General features: G+C 54.2%; 2 protein-coding genes across 5 annotated transcripts in view; one reads left to right on the forward strand and one right to left on the reverse strand.

Annotated features, from left to right (window-relative positions):
* The first annotated feature begins 1,421 nt into the window (after window positions 1-1,421).
* LOC113220414 (serine hydrolase-like protein 2) lies at window positions 1,422-4,649 on the forward strand. Its single transcript, XM_026449460.2, has 3 exons — window positions 1,422-1,522; window positions 2,712-2,808; window positions 4,212-4,649. Exons 1-3 carry the CDS (start codon window positions 1,422-1,424, stop codon window positions 4,323-4,325), a joined length of 312 nt encoding a protein of 103 aa, XP_026305245.2. The 3' UTR covers window positions 4,326-4,649.
* RRP7A (ribosomal RNA processing 7 homolog A) overlaps window positions 3,296-21,940 on the reverse strand; it is a 70,035-nt gene continuing 51,390 nt past the window's right edge. The window contains exons 2-8 of one of the 4 annotated variants that reach the window (XR_003307276.1): window positions 10,773-10,915; window positions 8,557-8,682; window positions 7,667-7,784; window positions 7,202-7,299; window positions 6,615-6,813; window positions 4,946-5,085; window positions 3,296-4,415 (exon numbers count right to left, since the gene is read on the reverse strand). Coding sequence is in view for 2 of the 4 variants with exons in the window: in XM_026449456.1 (XP_026305241.1) it covers window positions 5,000-5,085; window positions 6,615-6,813; window positions 7,202-7,299; window positions 7,667-7,784; window positions 8,557-8,682; window positions 10,773-10,915; window positions 12,469-12,541 (843 nt within the window). In the remaining 2 variants the exon portion in view is untranslated. Of the gene's footprint in view, window positions 4,416-4,643; window positions 5,086-6,614; window positions 6,825-7,201; window positions 7,300-7,666; window positions 7,785-8,556; window positions 8,683-10,772; window positions 10,916-12,468; window positions 12,574-21,940 lie in introns of those variants that run through there. The other 3 variants (XM_026449456.1, XR_003307277.1, XM_026449455.1) reach the window with 3 other exon arrangements.

The raw sequence follows: 21,940 nt of genomic DNA on the forward strand, positions 1-21,940 counted from the left end.
CTGTGAGATGTGGCAGCTGCCATATGAGAGCACGCAGGCCTTGAGGACAGTATGGGAACCCCTGTTTCAGGGAAGGCACCTCAGGTCATTTTGGTCTGAGAAGCAGAAAATAGCTGGAGGGCCAGGGTGGAACCAGGGCAGTGAGTTTTCACGGGTGTGTGTGTTCATAGCCATAGCAATTTTATATTCACCATGCTGGAGGTGGAGGAGTATCGGGTGTGATTTCATGGAGCTGGTCCTTACGGGAGCTTCCTGGAACTAATCCACTGAGCATGCACTTATGAAGCTTCTCCTCTGCGCTCTGTGCGCTGAGAACTAGGAATAGAGAAAATGCTGAGAGCTCCTGCCCTTAGAGTCCCCAGATCAGAGCAGCACAGTCCAATGGAAGCAGAGTGTGAGCCTCGTGGAACTTGACATTGTCTAGCAGCTATATTAAAAGAAAACAAGCCCAAGGCCGGGCGCAGTGGCTCACGCCTGTAATCCCAGCACTTTGGGAGGCCGAGGCGGGCAGATCATCTGAGATCGGGAGTTCAAGACCAGCCTGACTGACATGGTGCAACCCTGTCTCTACTAAAGATACAAAATTAGCCAGGTGTGGTGGTACATGACTGTAATTGCAGCTACTTGGGAGGCTGAGGCAGGAGAATCGCTTGAACCCGGGAAGCGGAGGCACAGTGAGCTGAGATCGCACCACTGCACTCCAGCCTGGGCAACAAGGGCAAAACACCATCTCAAAAAAAAAAAAAGGCTCTATCAATTGTTCTCATATTTTTATTTAACATCCACGATGTTATCTCAGATGTAATCAACATAAAACTTGACTGCATTATTTTGCATGCTAAGTTTTCCAAATCCAGCTTCGTGTCACACCTACAGCACATCTCACTGGAGCTGGCCACATCCCCGCCACCCAGACTTATAACAGTCACAGGACAGGGCAGGCAGGGCTGCGGAGGAGGCCTGCAGGGGCCATGATGGAGTGCCCATCCTGCACTGTGGTCCCAGCAAGTTTCTTCCTGCTGGCAAGAAGCCTGTCCCAGGCTGGCAGGGGACAGTGTGAGGTGCAGCCTACGGACTGGGAAAGGGGTGTGGAAGGGCCACGCCTCAGTCCTAAAATCCAGGCCCAGAAGTGGCCCAAGTCACTTCTCTGCCTTTAATCACACAGCCATACCCAGTGGCAATATGGGAAATGGAATCAGGCTAGGTAGCCACGAACCCTGGAAGAGGGGAGAACAGACCTGGAGAGGGCAGAAGTCTCTGGCCACCAAGGGCTAAAGAGCCTTTGATGAGGTGGTGAGGTGGTGGGGTCCTGGGCTCGGACCCAGGGTGGATGGCTAAGGTGCCCATGCCAGGGCTTACCGCCCCAACAGATGTGGGTTTTGGGCCCACAAGAGTGCCTGTGCCTTGTGACAAGAATCACCATGCTTTTGTCTCTGCAGCCTGAGAACAGCTTTGACTTAGTCGGCAGGGAGCTGTGTGTGCATTCCATCAGGAAGCTGCAGGCCCCCGTCCTGTTCATCAAGTGAGTCTGGACCAAGTGCCCTTCAGTCACCCCCAAAAGACACATGGGCGCCAGGAATCTCCGGGAGGGAGCCCTGGCATGAGGCTCCAAGTTCTCTGTGTTGACCACACCGCTGAGGCTCAAGATCTTTTTCGGGAAGCCCCCCTGGCAGCAGGGTTATGGAAGGAGGAAGGTCAGAGGGGAGGGCTCAGGCAGCAGGGGATGGGCCAGGGCCGTCCCACACCTTTCCACAGGTGTCAGCGGGGGACATGCCCGGGAAAGGCTCCATGACCAGTGAGCACAATCTCGCCTCACTGCAACCTCTGTCTCCCGGATTCAGGCGATTCTCCTGCCTCAGCCTCCCGAGTAGCTGGGACTATAGGTGCCTGCTACCACGCCTGACTGACTTTTGTATTTTTAGTAGAGACGGGGTTTCACCATGTTGGCCAGGCTGATCTCCATCTCCTGACCTCATGATCCACCCACCTTAGCCTCCCAAAGTGCTGGGATTACAGGCATGAGCCACCATGCCTGGTCCACCATAGACAATTTTTAAGCCATAAAAAGAAACGAAGCACTGAGATGGGCTCCAGCGTGGATGAACCTTCACGCTAAGTGGACAAAGTCAGACACAACCATCTACGTGTTGTATGACTGCACTCACGCTCAAGTCCAAATAGGGTACACTGCAGAGACAAAGCCAGTTCATGGTTGCTCAGGACCAGAAGCCTGTGTGTGGTGTGTGTGTGTGAAAGCGCAGAGGTTTGGGATTTCTTTGGGGGTGATGAAAATGTTCTGTAATTGTGACGATGGTCTCACAACTCAACGTATTAAAAACCACGGGATTGAAGACTTTCAATGGGAGGATTGTAACATGTAAATTATCTCTCAGAGCAAGTGTGGACTCCAGAGCCTGTTCAGATCCCAGCTCTGCTATTCAGGGCTGTGACTGTGGCCAAGTGCTGAACTCCCTGCGCCCCAGCAGGGCTGTATCTTAAGCACTTGCTTGTGCCTGGCTTGTGCCAGCTGAGTGTGAGCTGAGATTAACTGAACCTCAAATCCAACCCAGGGTCAAGGGACCCAGCCGTGGGAGGTGGGGTAGCCCAGGCTTTGGTTTCTCCTCAGAGGCCTGAACCCAGAGCAGGATGAGGGCAGTGCTGGGAGGCGGTTCTAAGATGAACCCCAACAACCCCAACTCCTCACTTTCCAGAGCAGTCCACGGATATTTTGATGTGAGAAGAGAGAGTTACTCTGACAAGGAGTCCCTGTCGTTCATGATACACACGCTGAAGTCCACCCTCAAAGAGGTAAGGCGGGGCTCAGGCAGCTGGTGTCCGGCCACTGTCACCCACTCTGGTCCCATCTCACCCATCTCTTCTCGTGCACTGGGAAGACCCCTGGTCTGGCCCCAGGCCCAACAAGTGACCGCCAGGATCTCTCAGGCCTCACGCTCCACTGTGGTCAGTCCCCAGAGGCCTGGGGACACACGTCGTCAGAATTCAGGAAACAGAGACCTTTGGTGGGGAGAGTCTTTTATCGTCCTCGAGTACCCACCCTCCTTCCTGGGCCAGGCACAATTAGGTGACCCAACTGCCAGAGACCGGCCCACAGTTTTTATTTTTTGAGACAGGGTCTCATTCTGTTGCTCAGGCTGCAGTGCCGTGGCTCAATCACAGCTCACTGCAGCCTCAAACTCCAGGGTTCAAGTGATCCTCCCACCTCAGCCTCCTGAGTAGCTGGGACTACCAGGTGCACGCCATCATGCCCAGCTAATAGTCCCACTTTTTTTTTTTCTTTTTTTGAGATGGAGTCTCACTCTGTTGCCTAGGCTAGAGTACAGTGGCAAGATCTCGGCTCACTGTAACCTACGCCTCCCGGGTTCAAGAAACTCTCGTGCCTCAGCCTCCTGAGTAGCTGAGATTACAGGCATCTGCCACCATGCCCAGCTAATTTTTATATTTTTAAGAGACGGGATTTCACCATGTTGGCCAGGCTGGTCTCAAACTCCTGACCTCAGGCGATCTGCCCGACTTGGCCTCCTGAAGTGCTGCTTTTGCAGACAGGAGCCACCGCACCCAACCTAGTCTCACATTTTATAGGCTCCCAAACCACAGCAGAACACCTGACTGCCTCACCCCTCTGCACCCATCGCGCCAGTGGGTGTGCTGGCTGTAGGTGGGGGTGGCTGTGCCCGGGTTCCTGGGAGCACCTGGTGATTCACGGTCACCTACCCACAAACACCTGACCCTGGGGCCTCTGCAGGTTTCCTGGTGTTGTCACAAAGGGAGGAAGCGCACCTGTGGCTGGCCGGTCGCCTGGTCAGAGCCAAGGCAGGCAGGGCCCTTCCATCTGGCTTCTTGAAGGCAGGCACAAGTCTGCAGGCTGCTCACGCCCCCATCTGATTATTTTTTCTCACGGGGACCTCCTCTAATACAATCACAGCCACCCCGGCCTCGACCCTGCCCTCCCCCCACCATGCAACTTCACAACTCAGCTGGGAGGCCTCCAAGTCCCCAGGGCTTACACACCTCCTGGGGTGCTATGCACTGACCCGGCTCCAAGGCATTGCGTGTGTGGGAAACTCACCATGGGAGCCGCTCCTGCCCTGCAGGGAGCCTGAAGGCTGTGGGAGGGCCCTGACCCCAAGGGCCTAAGGAGCTCCCTAGGCTCCTCTGGCCACACCTCACCACACACCCTCTCCCTTCTCCAGCGGTTCCAGTTTGTGGAAGTCCCAGGCAATCACTGTGTCCACATGAGGGAACCCCAGCACGTGGCCAGTATCATCAGCTCCCTCTTACAGCGCAAACACACGCTCACAGCCTAGCTGTAGCTCTGGGCCTGGAACTATGACGACCTCGTGCTCCCAGACTCAATACTGGAAATCTGAGTTCCCGAGCCCCGCAACAAGGCCAGGTGTGTGGGGACAGGCCTCACTGGTCTTGAAGCCCAGTCTAGGATGTAGTCAGGGGAAGGAGTGATTCCAACTTCAACATCTGTGACCTCAAAGGGGAGACAGTCTGGGTTCGGAGGGCTGCTGTCTCCTGGCTAATAATCTCCAGCCAGCTGCAGGAAGGAAGGGCGGGCTGGGGCCACCTAGCCTTTCCCTGCTGCCCAACTGGGTGGAAAATAAAAGCTTCTCGCATTCTCACTGCTTTTGAGGCTGTTTCCTTACCATCAAGGGATTTTCCATTGAGGGAAAAGGGAGAACAGCAGATTCATTCAGAGTCCTTGACAGGAGGGTGTGGAGGCAGGAGACGGAAGGGGCTAGTCCTCCTCTGGGCACGCCCAGGTCCCCAGGACTGCTGAAGCCCAAGACCCGAGGGGTGGCCTGGCCCTTACTCCTGGCCTGTGTGGACCCTCATGGGGCTGTTGGACGTGGTGGCCTCAACCTGGGCCCGTTTCCCAGAGCTCGGCCTCTCAGAGACAGCTGCAGGCCCTGCCTCGCCTCATGTTCCACCTGGCCCTGCACCTCCAGCCATCCACTGCGGCTCTCGCGGCTCAGTAGGGTCGGAATTTGCGCTGGGCCCGCAGCAGCTCGATCCTCTGCTTGTCCTCCTCGAACTTCTTGCGCAGCTGCGCTAGATCTGGGGGCGAGAGGAGGCGCGAGCAGGGTGAGACAACACGCCCCCGGGGCAGCCGGCTTGCTCATGCCCCATCCCTCCTCCCAGTTATTGTGGGGCGCGGGGGGCATGTCTCCCCCACCGACCCAGCCCCCTTCCCAGCTCTGCTTTGGGGGCAGGGTCTGGATCCTGTAAGGAAACAACCCGACAGCAGGCCGAGTCCAAGGGCAAGGCCAAAGTGGGAGACGCTGGCACCCCGAGCCTGGAGATGAAACCCTAGCAACAAAGCAAAGGCATCCGCCCCCACCCCGACCCCTGCGCAAGGGGGAAGGAAGGAGTCCTGACCGCTCGGCCTGGAGCGACCCCGAGAATCGGTAAAGGGACCCCACCCCTAGTGCTGGTGAATGCCGATGGCAACTCTGGTCACCGAGTGGCCCAGGTCAGTGGCAGGCTGATGGCATGGAGGGGGAAGCTGAGGGTCTAGAGCGAGCACAAGTGGGAGCCAAGAGGGCCAGCGAGGCAGGGAAAGCACCAGTGACTGGGCGGATGGCTCAGGGCCTGCTGCAGAGCCCCTCCCTGAGCCCTGGCCAGGGCAAGGAGACTCCTCTCCTGGGCCACAGGGAAGCTGTCCTGCAGACAGGGACACCAGGCAGTGGGGCAGGAGGCTCAGCCGCAGCACCACGAGTGGGTCACAGGTGATCAGGTGCACAGCCAGGGGAGGGTCCTGGGCAGGCGACTTGACACACACAACACACACCACACACATACCCCCGCACACCCACACTACCACACCTGCACACCCACACACACCCGCACACCTACACACACCACCCCACACACACACCCGCACACCCACACACGCCACCACACAACCGCACACCCACACACACCACCACACCCACACACCCACATCCGCACACACCCACACACACACCACCCGCACACCACACCCACCCACACACCCGCACACCCACACACCCACACACACCACCCCACACACACACCCGCACACCCACACTACCACACAAACACACCCACGCACCACACACACCCGCACTCCCACACACAACACACACCACACATACCACCACACTCCCCTACACCCACACACAGGCACTGTGCAGGCCCACCTGACACACAGCACATACACAGACACACACACCACCACCACCACCAACTCAACACACATACTCTGCAGCATCCTCCCTGCACCCACAGTGGGTTCGGAGGCCCCTCTGCACTCGAACTCCTTGCTGGCTGGAGGCTGACGAGCGCCAGCACTAAGTGCACAGGAGCCCAGAGGTGGGCACTGATGACCCAAGGTCCCACCCACTGAGCAAATGCATCTGCCCCGGGGGGTGATGGGGGACCGCCACACAGGGTGCTGCCAGGCTGGGCCTCTTTCCACAGAGCCTGGTGGGAGCCCTGTGCTTGGATGCCCTCCCTCCGCGACTACCAGGTTCAGCGCCCGCCGTCAGGAGCCCCAGCCAGAGGCCTCATCCAAGGCTGGGGCCAAGGCTGAGGGGCCTGAGGATGGACTGGGTGTGGCTTACGCTCCATCTTGCTCTCTCGGTGCTGCCAGGGGTAGAAGTTGAGCAGCTCCTTTCGGGCGCGCTTCCGTCTCTCCCTCTCTAGCACCCGCAGGCTGGCTGCTTCAGTCCGGGGGAGAACAGGCCGCCAGCCCCGGCGGGTCACCTTCACCCAGCCCTCCTCATCACAGACTCCCTCCTCCTCCTTGGCCTTAGCTTCTTCCTGCAAGGAAGGTGATCCCATCATCCGGTGGGATTCTGGGACCTCCTGCAGCCTCCAGCAGCCCACCCTCCACGCCCTCCTCCCAAAGTCAGAACCGCCCTGAGCCCCGCCCCCCAGGGACGGGCTGCTCCCCTCCTCCCAGCACGGTGTCGGGGCTCAGGATGGCGGGGAGGGCACGGACCTGCTGGGGCTGCCTCCTTCTCCACTATAGACCACGTGGAGACTAGATGTGTCACCCAGCCAGCAGCCCAGGATCCAGCAGGGAAAGAGGGAGTCTGGCCTCTACAGAGTGGCTAAGGACAGGCCGCCACCGCCCTCCCTCTGGGGCGCCACCTTCCCACAGCCACACAGGCGATGCGGTGCTCGGCCGACCCTGCGGAGCCTCTACCTCAGCGATCTTCTGGTCATACGCCTCCATGAACGTGTCCACTTCCACCCTCAGGGCCTCAGGGTCGGGCATGGAGTCTGCGTAGTCACTGATCCACTCTGAGGAAAAGGGAGGCAGGGAAACGGGGCTTCCTCAGGTCTGGCATTTGGGCCCCACCCCAGGGCCTGCTAGGCTAATGGAGATCTTTCCCACAGGGCCCGGGGCGCAGGTGCTAAGGAAACCCCAGGGGCTGCAAGCTGGGCCCTTGCTCTGCCTGCCCAGTATGCCCGTGCCGCTGTGCCAGGGGCTCAGGCGAACGACTCCCTGAGGACCCAGACACAGCCCCACGGTCCTCCTGCCCAGGCCTCCACGCGCCACTCTCAGGGAGCATGGACTTGGCTGGTGACATTCAGACACTGTCCCCACAGAGTGTCCTGCCCACCCAGAGCCCAGGAAGGAGGTGCCAGTCACCCCCGCAGTACTAACTCTGAATGCCAGTCTTCACAGGGTGGCTCTCTGTGGACACCAGCAGGGGGCCCTTCAGGGCCAAGGCCGCTGACACCCCACTTGGCTTCTGGAACACCACGTAGGCTACCTGGAACCCCTAAGAGAGAGAGAGATGTCAGAGGCTGGGGGCTCCTCCGCATGCCTGGCACAAGGTCTCCAGGCCCGTCCCCAGCCTAGCCGGGGGCTACACCAGGGGAGACACTGCTAGGCTATTCCTGAGCCATGGAGAGAACCAGAGGCCATCCCATAATCCCACACTTACGCCCTTGACGTAAAGTGCATCAGGGGCAGCCACACTTCCAGTGATCCTGCTTCTGCGGGAAGTGACAGCTGTTCCCAGCTCTTCCTCAGGAAGAGGGGACACACAGGCTGCCGTTCTTCCAGTCACAGGAGGGATGCTGTGAAACGGAGGGGTCGCCCTGGGCCAGGGCAGGCTTTTGGAAGCCAGGCCTGGGCACACACACCATGCCAGATGCCACTGTGTGGGGAGGAGGTGTGGGCTCCAGGGCCACTGGGAAAGCCGTGAAGAACAATGCTCCTGGAGACCCGGCCCCTAAGCCTGGGGAAGGAGCTCCCTCAGCGGAGGAAGCAGGAGGGCAGCCGGGGGAGGCCCTGCAGGCGCCCAGCAGAGACGGCCCCTGAGCATTAACACAGGACGGAAAAAGCCAGGCAGGAACTGCAAGGATGTGGCAAATCTGAGAAGGAATCACAGGCTTTGTCACCTGGACAGCCTCCTCCTACACCACGCACGGTGAGGACGGGCTCAGGACCACAGAATGCTCTGACGTCCCAGTGCCAGCTCCCCCAGCACACTGGGGACAATGCCCCACCCCCCTCACTCTAGTGGAAGCCCGTGCTTGGCGGCTCACCGGAACCGGCTTGGGATGAAAAAACTTCGACCTTGACTCCTTTGGGCTCTCGGCCAGGTCCGGCTTCTCCTGCAACTCTACAGACTGGACGAGGCCACAGGAGGACAGGAGGCGGGACAGGCTCTCCTGCCGCAGGGAGAGGGAAGCCAAGTGTGAGCATCTGCAGGGGCATCCGAAAGCCTCCTACTCCAGCATGGGTGGCACTGCCAGGGGTCCAGCGCCCCTGAATGACTCAGAGCCACAGCCACATCTGCCCAAGCCGGGAGCCTGTGGGCACCACGGCCTCCGACCTGTTCTGCAGGGATAATATGGAGGTCAATATTCCTGCTCTTTCTCTTTTTTATTTATTTATTTTTTTTTTGAGTTGGAGAACTGCTCTGTAGCCCAGGCTGGAGTCCTATAGTGTGATCTCGGGTCACGGCAACCTCCACCTCCAGGTTTCAAGTGATTCTTGTGTCTCAGTCTCCGAGTAGCTGGGATTGCAGGTGCCCACCACCACACCCGGCTAATTTTTGTAATTTGAATAGAGACGGGGTTTTGCCATGTTGGCTAGGCTGGTCTTGAACTCCTGACCTCAGGTGATCCGCCCATCTCGGCCTCCCAAAATGCTGGGATTACAGGCATGAGCCACCGTGCCCAGCATATTCCTGCTCTCTCTCATTGGAGACAGGTGGGGACATTCTTGCTATTACTCTGATTTTATATATACGACAAGTTTTACTACCTGAATCAGCAGTGGTGATCCTATGCTGTGACAGGATGGAGGTTGTCTGATCAGCAGTGGTGACCCTATGCTGTGACAGGATGGAGGTTGTCTGTCTGATCAGCAGTGGTGACCCTATGCTGTGACAGTCAGGATGGTGGTTATCAGTGGGGGTTCTGGGATGTGCTGCTGTGTCTCCACCTGGGTGCTGACTACACAGGTATGTTCTGTCTCTGGGATGCAGCGAGCTGGACACCTGCCACTGGGGCCCTTCCCTGTACACATGCTGCACTTCAAAAAGGTCAGAATTCACACCCCCTCTTCTACACGCTTCTTGTTTTCTCTAAATTTAGAGGAATGTTTTAGAAATTAGGGTTTCTTTTTTGAAAACTAATCCAGGAATTCCCTTGGCCAGGGGCGGTGGCTCACGCATATAATCTCAGCACTTTGGGAGGCTGGGGGGATTTGGATTACTTCAGGTCACGAGTTCGAGACCAGCCTGGCCAACATGGTGAAACCTTTTCTATACTGAAAATACAAAAATTAGCCGGGCATGGTGGTGGGCGCCTGTAATTCCAGCTGCTCGGGAGGCTGCGGCAGGAGAACTGCTTGAACCTGGGAAGCAGAAGTCACAGTGAGCCATGATCGCCGTGCTCTAGGCTGAGCAACAGAGGGAGACTCCATCTCAAAAAAAAAAAAAAAAAAAAAAAATTAACAGTTGTGTTTGGATAAAATTAGAAGCACTTTTCATTTTTTTATACTTTCCTACCTTCAAATTATGGACACGTATAATCTCAAAGAAAACACGTAATTCAAACAACTTCGGGTAATACGTAAAAAAGCGTTGGGCTACTTAGGATTACACTTTTTTTTTCCTTTTTTTTGTTTGAGTCAGAGTCTCACACTGTTGCCCAGGCTGGAGTGCAGTGGTGCGATCTTGGCTCACTGCAACCTACACCTACCAGGTTCAAGCAGTTCTTGTGCCTCAGTCTCCCAAGTAGTGGGGATTACAGGCGTGTGCCACCATGTTCGGCTAATTTTTGGGGTTTTTTGGGTTTTTTTGAGATGGAGTCTCACTCTGTCACCTAGACTGGAGTGCAGTGGCACAATCTCGACTCACTGCAACCTCCGCCTCCGGGGTTCAAGGGATTCTCATCCCTCAGCTTCCTGAGTAGCCAAGACTACCCGCACACGCCATCATGCCTGGCTAATTTTTTGTGTTTTTTAGTAGTGACGGGGTTTCACCATGTTGGCCAGGTTCGTCTCGAACTCCTGACTTTAGGTGATCCACCCGCCTCAGCCTCCCAAAGTGCATGAGCCACCATGCCTGGCAGGATTATACTTTTAAAGACATCTTTGAAAAGCCAGTTCCCTGACTGGAGATCAAGGCAGCCTCTTAACACTCTCCTCTGGGGCTCCCATTAGCTGTGTCCCTCTCACCACCAAGGACTTGGTGGAGGCCAAGGGAGCCCCCACCTAGAGCCCACAGGTCCCCTCCCAGACACTAGCTCACCTCTGTGCAGTATGGGGGCACATTGAGGACAAAAAGAGTCCTCTTCTGAGGCCAGATGGACTTGGTGCCTTGTCGAACGCCGTGTGCTCTCACATAGAGGTAGTGAGAAGCCTGCTGCTTTTCGGAGAACTTGATTGGAATAGCTGGAAAGGAAATGGGAGGGGAGGGATGGCCAGGCTACCCTGAGCCGAGGCCAGCAAGACATTCACACAACTTCCTTTCTCCACATCCCTGTCTAGTCCTATCTGCTCATCGATCCATCCATCCCTTCACCAACCCCCCTACCCTACCCTTTGGCAAAGCCTGTGCGGGCTCTAAGAGTCTGCCCAGGAGGGCCTCCCAAGGTGGTGCAGGGAGAGAGAAGATAAATGGGAAATGATTACAGATGGGGGCGCAATGAAAGGGAAGCTCGAACCCTGCGGCTCTTGGAGTGAACACCCACATCCTACCCGTGGCTGGAAGCTCCGTGAGACCCTGCCTGCCACTGTGGCCTCTTCTCGTACCATCTTCCCCCACCACCTTGGATTCTCCCTGTTCCCCTGGGTACACCAGGGCCTCACACACACTGGCCTCTCTACCTGGTGCATCATCCTCTCCCCTCCTGCTAACCTTCAGGTTTAGCTCAAACCTCGCTTCCTCAAGAGAGCCTTAGCATCACCCTCCGCCCCTCCTGCCAGGTCACACCCCACTGCCTGTGCCTTCACAGCTTCTCTTAACAGTCTGTAGGCTATACTGATGAGATTCTTTGGTTAATCACTGCCACATCCATGACTGTAATCTCATAAAGCTACGAACTGCTTCTATTTTTCTCACACCTCCGTCAGACTACCGGTTGGCATAGAGCTGCGGTCCCTGAACTCAGCAAGCTCAGTTGCAATAACGGAGAAAACAATGACCAAGTAAGCATACAGCAAGCTTGTATCAATTATGAAAGAAACATTCCAGGGTCATGGGGTGGCAGAGGTCTTCTTTCCATAGGCAATCAGGGATGGCCTCTTTGAGGAAGCAACATTAAAGCTCAGACCAGAAACGCCACTGTGCAACAAACTGGCACAGCACGTGCAAAAACCCAGAGGGGGAAAAAGCATGTTGCCTCAGATGAACAGAAAGAGCTTTAGGTCAGCCCCAGCCAGACCATGTGGCCCACACAGGTTAAGAAGTCTGCTTTTTGCTTTAGAAGCGACTTGATAAAGCTACTGGAGGGAATGCAGTGGATGTGGGGGCTATCGTGGGCGTGTGAGACATGCTCTAACTTAAATGGCCTTTAAAAGAACATTCTGGTACGTGGGTGGAGAACAGAAGCAGGGGCAAGAGAAGGAGGAGGGCAACCAAGTAGGAGGGCCCGTAACAGCCCAGGTAAGAGCTGATGGGGGCTGGACTAGAAGCAAAGGCGATGAGAAGGGGATGGGCTCACCTGGACGAGCGAGAGTGGACGGAAATGGGTTTGCCCTGGGTGAGAGGTGCACAGAGGTGGGCTCTCCAAGGGAAGCGTGGACCAAGACAAGCTCGCCCCGGGAGAGTGGGCAGGCAGAAGGGCGCCGCGTGGGTCCTCGGGACTCCGAGGCTGGGGCCAGAGGCCGCCGGAGCTCACACCCAACCGTGCGACTGCTCCTGGGGACCCCCGGCCGCCGCCAGCCCCCAAACACCCCCCGGCGATGCCTGGACGCCCCCGGTCTCGCGTCCCGGAGCCACTCACCTGCGTAGCCCGGTGGGCTGGGGATACAGTCCTCCGGGTCCCGCGCCGCGCGCTTCCTCCTGCGCGCCACCATCTTGCCGCCCGGGAGCGCAGGGGCCGCCGGGAGTTGTGGTTCGGCGCCGGCGCGAGCGCGTTTCCGTGGCGCCTGTCCCGCCCCCTGGCTCCAGGCCCGCCTCCCCGGCCCCGCCCGCCAGGGCCCAACCTTCATCAGCTCAGAGTCAAATCAGCGCGCCAAAGTGGGAGAGAATGTCAGTGTTGACCCCAGCCAGTCACGAGTGCGAACTCAGTTTTTCACTCATGCTTTCACACATTGAATAGGCACTGAGACAGAAATCCACGATGGCTGCTAGGGTTTCAGTCGGGGCAACTAAGAGGATGGGGTTGCCATTTACTGAGATGGGGAGACTGCAGGAGAGGGGTCAGCTTGGGGAAAATCGAGTGGATCAGTTCTCTGTGGGCCATGGTGATGGGAGGCCTCCCATTAGGCCTCTCAGGGGAGATGTCAGGTGGGCAGTTAGATATGAGACTGGACAGACTGAACATCAGAGGTGTCAGACCTGGAGCAATACACCTGGGACTGGCCGTGGATAGGTTACTGAAAGTTATGAGAGGGGCCGGGTGCGGTGATTCATGCCTGTAATCCCAGCAATTTGAGAGGCCGAGGGGGGCAGATCACTTGAGGTCAGGAGTTACAGACCAGCCTGGCCAACTTGGTGAAACCCCATCTCTACTACGTACAAAAATTAGCCGGGTGTGGTAGCGCATGCCTGTAATTCCAGCTACTCGGAAGGCTGAGACAGGAGAATTGCTTGAACCCAGGAGGCGGAAATTGCAGGGAGCCAAGATCACCCCACTGCACTCCAGCCTGGATAGCAGAGCGAGACTTCCAGACTTCGTCAGAAAAGAAAAGAAAGGAAGGGAAGGGAAGGGAAGGGGAGGGGAGGGGAGGGAGGGGAGGGGAGGGAAAAGAAAAAGTTAGGAGAGGGTGTGATCGCCAAGGGAGCAAGTGTAGACAGGGGAGAAAAGAAGTCCAAGGACTCCACTTATCTGGACTCCAAAGGGTCTCTCAGACCGTGTACCCACCAGCCCTTGATATATCTACTACTTCTCTTCTCCCAGTGTACAGTTGCTTCTTGGAAATGCTGCCGGCCCCTTTGGGGAAAATTAGGAGACTACTACTGCAAATCTTTGTGGTCTGGAAGGGAGGGGACCCAGCCTCCCTTTCAGTCAGTGACCTCCGCGTCTGAGGCCTAGCTTAGGCCTGGAAACTGGGTGAGGGGTTGGGATTTTCCATCAGCAGCTGCCATTACTGTCCTGTTTGCTTGTTTTTTCTTTTTGATCTTTCTTTCCTTAGAGCAGTCAAGCAGTGTCAGGGCTGCTGTGGCCCCTAGGAAGACTGTGGTCCACTAGCCTTCACCAGAGACCCCTATGCATCCAGGCTCCCTGGCAGCCACTCTGGCCTTGCTCCTGTTCTGACAGTCACATCAACCGAACCTCTGCTCTCTGGAATCCTATCTCCTGCTGACCCTTCCAAGTCCAGCTGCAGTCCTATTTGCTCTCTTATACCCTGGCCTCAGAGGACGGCCATGCCGATTGCCCAGTGATGCCTAGACCCGTCACTAGTGAAAGCAGTATCTGGTGAACCCTCCAGAAATACGCTCAGCTGACTTCTCAGATCTTGCATAATAAATCTGTGCCAGTACATCCCCCACCCAGAGGCCTCTGGCTCCTTCTCAATGCCCTTCCACCATCGTTCTGTTATCTCCCTCTCATGTAGTTCTTCCACGCTTCATGGAGCCATCTCAGTGGGATATCAGGACTGGTCACAATATCACATTCTTTTTTTCTTTTTTTTTTTGAGACAGAGTCTTGCTCTGTCACCAAGCTGGAGTACAGTGGCGCAATCTCAGCTCACTGCAACCTCTGCCTCCTGGGTTCAAGCAATTCTCCTGCATCAGCCTCCTGAGTAGCTGGGATTACAGGTGTGCACCACCATGCCCAGCTGAATTTCTTATTTTTAATAGACACGGAGCTTCACAATATTGGCCAGGATGGTCTCCATCTCTTGACCTTGTGATCTGCCCACCTCGTCATCTCAAAGTGCTGGGATTACAGGCATAAGCCACTGTGCCCGGCCCTTTTTTTTGTTTTGTTTTTTGAGATGGAGTCTCACTCTGACACCCAGGCTGGAGTGTAGTGCTGCCATCTCAGCTCACTGCAACCTCCACCTCCCGGGTTCAAGCAATTCTCCTGCCTCAGCCTCCCAAATAGCTGGGATTACAGGCATGCGCCACCATGCCTAGCTAATTTTTTGTATTTTTAGTAGAGACGGTGTTTCACCATGTTGGCCAGGCTGGTCTCGGTCTCCTGACCTCAGATGATTCACCCACCTCAGCCTCCCAAAGTGCTGAGATTACAGGCATGAGCCACTGCACCCAGCCTAGAATTCAAGACTCTTGAGCCCATCTACCCTGACATCCATCCCTGCCCTAGGTGGCAGTGTTGCGCTCCTTCCCTTCTGTGCTCCTCAACTGGAGCACAGGACTTGGCAGAGCCATTCATCTGCCCTGATTCAAACGCTGCAGTTCTCATCAGGTCCTAGGCCTTTGTCAGCACAGTGTGACCTGTCTTTAAACACATCTCTGGAAGCCCCTCCTGATTTTCACCTTGGGCCATAAGTTGATCAATGGCTATTCTGAGGCCTATTGCTTTTTTCCTTCAGCACACTGATGCCACTCAATCAATTCACTCCACTTTCTTTATAATTACCACTGCCCATGTATTTCGTGGGTTAGGAATTTGGGCAATGCTCTGCTAGGAGATTCCGTTGCTCCCTGTGGCACTGACGGAGGCCATTTGATGGTATTCAGCTGGCATATGGGCTGCACTCAAGGTTCCAAGTCACTTCACTCACATATCCGGCATCTCAGCAGGGATGGCTGGTGATAGAGTTTGAATATTTGTCTCTGCCCAAATCGCATACTAAATTGTAATCCCCAATGCTAGAGGTGGGGCCTAGTGGGAGGTATTTGGATCATTTGGACCTCATGGCTTGGTGCTGTCTTTGCGATCGCGAGTTCTTACGAGATCTGCTCGTTTAAAAATGGATGGCTGCTTCACCCCCGCTTTGTTGCTGTGGCTTTCACCATCTGAAGTTGTAACGGAGCGAGTTACGGAGAAACGCCACACTTTGAGACGAATTCAGGAGTCCTTTATTAGCCGGCGACCGGGAGACGGCTAGTGCTCAAAATTCTCTCGGCCCCAGAGAAGCGGCTAGATTTTCTTTTCTTCTTTGGTGTAGAAAGGGGAGGGGGCAGCCTAGCTGTAGCAATCTTATGAAAGTAAAACAGGCAATAAAAGTTCAAAGACAAATGGTTACAGGAAAGGAAACAGTTCTAGGTGCAGGGGCTTTAAATCCATCACAACGTGATAGACGCTGGGCTTTGGGCGCTACCAACCAGACGCAGGGGTTTGGTATCATCAACCGGGCGAATTCTTGGCAACTATGGACACAGCTTGCCATAGCATCTTATCAGTTAACTGCATTCTTTGATGTGCTGGGAGTCAGCTGGCACTAGTTAAGTCCTTGAGGAAGGGGGTGGGTAAGGAACCCTTAATGTCTTGCAAATGAAGGAGCCAAATGAAATCTGTCCGGCTTTCTCAGCTAAGAGAGAGTCAATCAAGTTCATACAAGTTAGGGTATCACATTCCCCACTTGTGTTTTTGGAGAATGAAATCATTGATTCCTCGGTTATAACAAGGGGGTTATATTGGGCTTTAAGATACATAAGCTTAACAGAAGCTATGTGTTGCTTTGCAAAGCTAAGAAACCAATTTAATATACAGGGCCCGAAGACTCAACCTAACCGTAGGAGGAGGAGAGCTCCAGTTAACTTAGTGATCAGAGTAGTTAGCCATGGATTTCAGTTAAACACGTTTGGGTACCAGTGGGTGTTACTTTCTTGTTCTCTCTGGCGTCTATCTAGATTTTCTCAAACTTTTTGAGGAGTATCTTTTATGACCTTAGATTGGCATAGAAACGACGACGCTTTCTTAGAGCCAGGCATAAACCTCCTTGGGAGAAGAATAGCAGATCTAAACCTCGGCGGTTTTGAAGAACTACTGCAGCCAGAGACTCCACCTGGGTATGCAGTATATTTATGGCTGACTGGAGGTTGCTGCCTTCTAAGTAGTATTTGCAAATGCACGTCCTGTAGTGAAAGAAGTGAAAAGGAAAGAGTAGGGTGGAGCAGAGGGCATACTAGGCGGAAAGAAACAATAGAGGTAAATAAAAAGAATTAATCCGATGGCTTCACTCGACTTAGGCGCGCTTTTAAGAGGCCTGGCCCAGGCTTAGGGACCTATGTTTCTTGTTGGGCTCTGTTGACCTTTTTGATGTGAATGATGAATCTACGCTGGAATGCCATCCACTTTCAGAGCCGTCAGTGTGGTGAGGATGACGGTATGAAGTCCTTTCCAGGCAGGAGTGAGTCCTTCTTTTTGGAACTTTTTTTTTTTTCGAGACAGAGTCTCGCTCTGTGGCCCAGGCTGGAGTGCAGTGGCGTGATCTCGGCTCACTGCAAGCTCCGCCTCCCGGGTTCACACCATTCTCCTGCATCAGCCTCCCGAGTAGCTGGGACTACAGGCGCCCGCCACCTCACCCGGCTAGTTTTTTGTATTTTTTAGTAGAGACGGGGTTTCACCGTGTTAGCCAGGATGGTCTCGATCTCCTGACCTCGTGATCCGCCCGTCTCGGCCTCCCAAAGTGCTGGGATTACGGGCATGAGCCACCGTGCCTGGCTTTTTGGAACTTTTTAACATACACCAGGTCACCTGTCTGGAAAGTGTGGCAGGGCCCCGTCTGGTCAGGAACTGGATGGGGATGAGCTCCCTGGACAAGCGGCTGGATGATGTCTTGTACCTGTTGGGAGACTGCAGGTACTTTAATAAATTAGCTTGTGAGATTTCTGCTAAATAGGTATCCTTTAGCTTAGGCAAGATAGGCGGAGCCCTCCTATACATGATTTCAAAAGGTGAAAACCTAGCCCTGTAAGGAGTGCGTCTTACTCTAAGAACGGCTAAAGGAAGGAGCTTTACCTAATTTTCCCCGGTCTCTAGGATTAACTTTGTAAGGGTACCTTTTAGGGTGCAGTTCACGCGTTCTACCTGTCTAGAGCTCTGAGGTCGATAGGCACAATGGAATTTCCATTGAATGTTAATGCCTTACTGACTGACTGAGCTATAGGCGAGGTGAAGGCCGGTCCATTATCAGACCCTTTGGCAGCAGGCAGCCCATGCCGAGGGATGATTTCAGTGGGTAAAAGCCTAACTACTGTGATGGCAGTCTCGTTTTTGGTGGCGAATGCCTCAGTCTATGAGGAAAAGGTGTCTACTAGGACCAGGAGGTATTTATAGGCTGTCCAGTGCGGTTTTATCTCTGTAAAGTCAATTTCCCACCTTTCTCCTGGTGAGTCTCCCCAGAGGCAGTGGCCTGGACTGGGTTTAGGACCTTGCTTGGCGTTTACCTGCGCACAAGCTGTACACCAGAGAGCTGCTTGGTTAACTAAGTCCTGAAAGTGGGGGATCTCAAAATGGCTCCTTAGAAGCTGAACCAGTTTTACTCCTCCTAAATAGGTGGTAGAATGCAGACGACTGATTAAAGTTTCCCTGAGAGCTCGGGGTATGACGATTCTGAAATCAGGAAGAATCCACCAACCTTCCTGATTTTTACTGGCCTGAAGATCCAAAGCCTGTTTTTCCTCCTCTGGGTCATATTCTGGGTGATCTGGCAAGTCAGGTTGAGGAAAGGACACTGCAGGCAGCAGGGTCAGAGGCGCGACTAGGAGTCCAGCTGCCTCCCCGGGCTGCAGAGTCAGCTCTTTGGTTACCACGGGCAACGGCCATGTCTTCTTTTTGATGTCCTTTGCAGTGAATTACAGCCACCTGTTGAGGGAGCCAAACAGCTTCAAGCAGGGCCAAAATTTCTTCTTTGTTCTTGATAGCCTTTCCTGCTGAGGTGAGTAGCCACACTCTTGGTAGACGGCCCCGTGTACATGCACAGTAGCGAAAGCATACCCGCCGTCAGTGTAAATGTTAATACGCTTGTCCTTACCCCATGGGAGGGCCTGAGTGAGGGCAATCAACTCAGCTCTCTGTGCCGAGGCACCTGCTGGCAGTGCTTGGGCCTACAGTATATCCGTGTCCGTAGTGACAGCCTTTCAAACTCCCTGCTTGAGGAAGCGGCTACCATGTGTAAACACCGTGGCGTCTGCCTCCTTGAAAGGCACATCTTGGAGATCAGGTCGGCCAGTTTCCATAGTCTCTAACAGTTCTTGGCAGTTATGGACAGGTGTGGTAAGGTCTGGATCAGGGAGCAAGGTAGCTGGATTTAAACACCTTGTGGGAGAGGAAGTTAAACGAGGCTGATCTAACAGTAAACTCTGATACTGCAAGATGCGAGCATTAGACATCTATTTGCCAGAAGCACTTCGTAGCAAAGTTTTTACGGCATGAGGAGTCATAAGGGTTAAATTCTGGCCGAGAGTCCGTTTATCAGCCTCCTGGATCAGGCTTGCTTTTGCAGCTAGGTATGGTAGACAACTTGGCTACCTGGAGGCCACAGGGTCTAGCCTCTTAGACAAGTAGACGTTTGGACATCACCATGGCCCTCTGCTGTGGTGGTCACCATGGGCTTCCGGGGGCCAAGTGAGAGGGAGCCCCTGCCCTGTCAATCATCAGATTCCTCTTCTGTGGGTAGGGTGAGGACCTTTTCCTGTTCTGGTTCTTCCTCTGGCTTTAATGGGCATTCCTTCTTCTAGTGTCCTGTTTGCAATAAGCGCATTGGATTTTTGTATGGCTTGTACGCCCACTTTTCTGGCCTACCTGGCGTGGATCCGGGGTCCCCTGGCTAGTGCTGTGTGATGGGGGCCCTTCCTTTTTGGCTCCTTGGAAGGCTGCCACTAACATTTTCGCTCGTCTTTCTGATGCTTTGTCGGCAGCCTTTTCAGCTGCCTGTTTTTGCTTTTCAAACTCTCGATTGTCAACAACTTTCTGGGCTATTTCTAAAAGTTGACTGATGTTCATTCCAGCAAATTCCTGTAGCTTTTGTAATTTTCTTTTAACATCAGGGGCTGTCTGAGCCACATATGCCAAATTAAGAGCACGGCTATTTTCAGGCACCACCGGGTCAAAAGGGGTATTAGTTCGATAGGCCTCCTGGAGGCGTTCTAAAAACGCTCCTGGTGACTTATCAGGCCCCTCAGTTGTCTTAGACAAATTTATGGGTTTTCGAGCGGCTCCCTTGATACCCACAAGGAGATACCAGTGAAAATCGTCCAAAGCTCTCTTTCCCTGGAGGAGTTTGGGTCCCTATTAGGCCAGGTAGAGGGAAAAACCTCCTGGAGGAGGTCTCTCGCTTCTTCTTCTGGCCTATCGGCTGATGTGAGGAAATGCTTTCTGGCCTTTCTTCGGGTGCGTTCTCTCTCTTCAGAGGTGAAAAGGATTAAAAGGAGCTGTTGACAGTCATCCCAGGTGGGCTGACGGGTCTGAAACGTGGACTCCATCAGTGACGTCAAGACCTGGGCTTTTCAGAAAAGGGGAGATTACAAGCCTTCCAGTTGTACAGGTCAGATGTAGAGAAGGGGACATAAACCAAGAATGGAGCTGAGCACTCATCACCCGGAGGGTCTTGTGCCTCTCTCAGCGGGAGGAGGGAGGCTACCCCCTCCTGCCGAGGCCGTAATCAGGAGGCTATAGGTGAAGAGCCCACAGGGGATGTAGTCGAGGAGACTAGGGAAGATTTTGGGGGAGCAGGAGAGTTATAAGGAGGCAGAAATGAGTGAGAAAAACTTTCTTCTTCTTCAGGAGGCAGTACTGGAGGCACTGAGGGGCTGAGGGTCGGGACGACAGTGAGGCCTGGCTCAGAAGGACCTTGGAGGTAGGATTATGAAGGGCACATGAGCGGAGCCAAGGGGGAGGTCTCCAGGCCAAGCTCAGCCATTGCTCAATGTAGGGAAATTGATAGGGGTGACTGGGAGTTCCAGCAACGACCTGCCACACAGCCTGAACAGCTGTGAGATTTAGTGACCCTTCTGGGGGCCACGAGATTCCAAACTGTAGCCGTTCTACTTCGCAGAGTGTCTGGATTTTGCCTTTTTTGAGGCAGACTCCATAATCCTCTGAAAAGCCCAGAGAGTAATTTTGTAACATACATTGGGGAGGGCTCCAATCTTTAGGAGGCCAGGAAGAAGCGTTTCCCATTCTGGAGGCAATTTAACAGGGTTTGAGAAATATTAAACCCAAGCATGGACAGAAATATTCATGGCGTGGGGGGCTGCAGTATCGGAAGAACAGAAGTATTATAGCTAGAAGAAGTAGGAAAACAGCTATAGCCAACACTTCTTGCCACATAAGGTCTGTTTTGTTTTTTTTGTTTTTTTTTTTTAGCTTTAAGATCTAGGGGGAGGACAAAGGGCAGGTCCAAGGCCAGTGGGACTTACGTGATTCCATTTCTCCATAACTCGCGTGTAACAATCTCGCTGGGGCTCCAAATACTGTAACCAAGTGAGTTATGGGGAAACTCTGTTAACCTCTGTTTATTCCCATTGAACCCGGACTTCGCAAAGAGGATGGACATGAGCTTGAATTACTTGTTCTGAACTTCTTGCTAAGCCAGCCGGGTCATTTGGATCCCTGATCTGCAACCCAGCTGGATCAGGAGTCAATGCACCTCCCAAAATGCTGGGATTACAGGTGTGAGTCAACGCGCCTGGCCCCAGGCAGGTGACAACAGTGACAGGCAATTGGGCCAATTCGGCCCATTTGGCAGAAAGCTAGACTGAGTCAGTGACAAGCCTGAATTAAAGAAACTGTAATAAAATATAACTTTAAAATCTTTTTACAATGTTCTTTTAAACTACTGCATACTATAAAGAAAAGTTTTTCTTAAGATAAATTTGGGGCCAGGCGCGTTGACTCACACCTGTAATCCCAGCATTTTGGGAGGTCAAGGAGGGAGGATCACTTGAGGTCAGAAGTTCAAGACCAGCCCAGCCAACATGGTAAAACCCTGTCTCTACTAAAAATACAAAAATTAGTCAGGCGTGCTGGCACGTGCCTGTAATCCCACTTACTTGGGAGGCTGAGGCAGGAGAATTGCTTGAACCTGAGAGGCGGAGGTTGCAGTGAGCTGAGATTGTGCCATTGCCCTCCCTCCAGGGCAAAGAAGTAAGACTTTGTCTCAAAAAAAAAAAAAAAGGCCGGGCGCGGTGGCTCAAGCCTGTAATCCCAGCACTTTGGGAGGCCGAGACGGGCGGATCACGAGGTCAGGAGATCGAGACCCTCCTGGCTAACACGGTGAAACCCCGTCTCTACTAAAAATACAAAAAATTAGCCGGGCGAGGTGGCGGGTGCCTGTGGTCCCAGCCACTCGGGAGGCTGAGGCAGGAGAATGGCGTGAACCCAGGAGGCGGAG

Source organism: Piliocolobus tephrosceles, chromosome 19 (assembly GCF_002776525.5).
Source record: "Piliocolobus tephrosceles isolate RC106 chromosome 19, ASM277652v3, whole genome shotgun sequence".
Taxonomy (NCBI): domain Eukaryota; kingdom Metazoa; phylum Chordata; class Mammalia; order Primates; family Cercopithecidae; genus Piliocolobus; species Piliocolobus tephrosceles.

Coding starts and splice junctions, on each gene's coding strand:
- LOC113220414 (XM_026449460.2), top strand. CDS start 1,422: ATGCTTTTGTCTCTGCAGCCTGAGAACAGCTTTGACTTAGTCGGCAGG. Junction 1,523..2,711: donor GCCCCCGTCCTGTTCATCAA/GTGAGTCTGGAC, acceptor CTCACTTTCCAG/AGCAGTCCACGGATATTTTG. Junction 2,809..4,211: donor TGAAGTCCACCCTCAAAGAG/GTAAGGCGGGGC, acceptor TCCCTTCTCCAG/CGGTTCCAGTTTGTGGAAGT.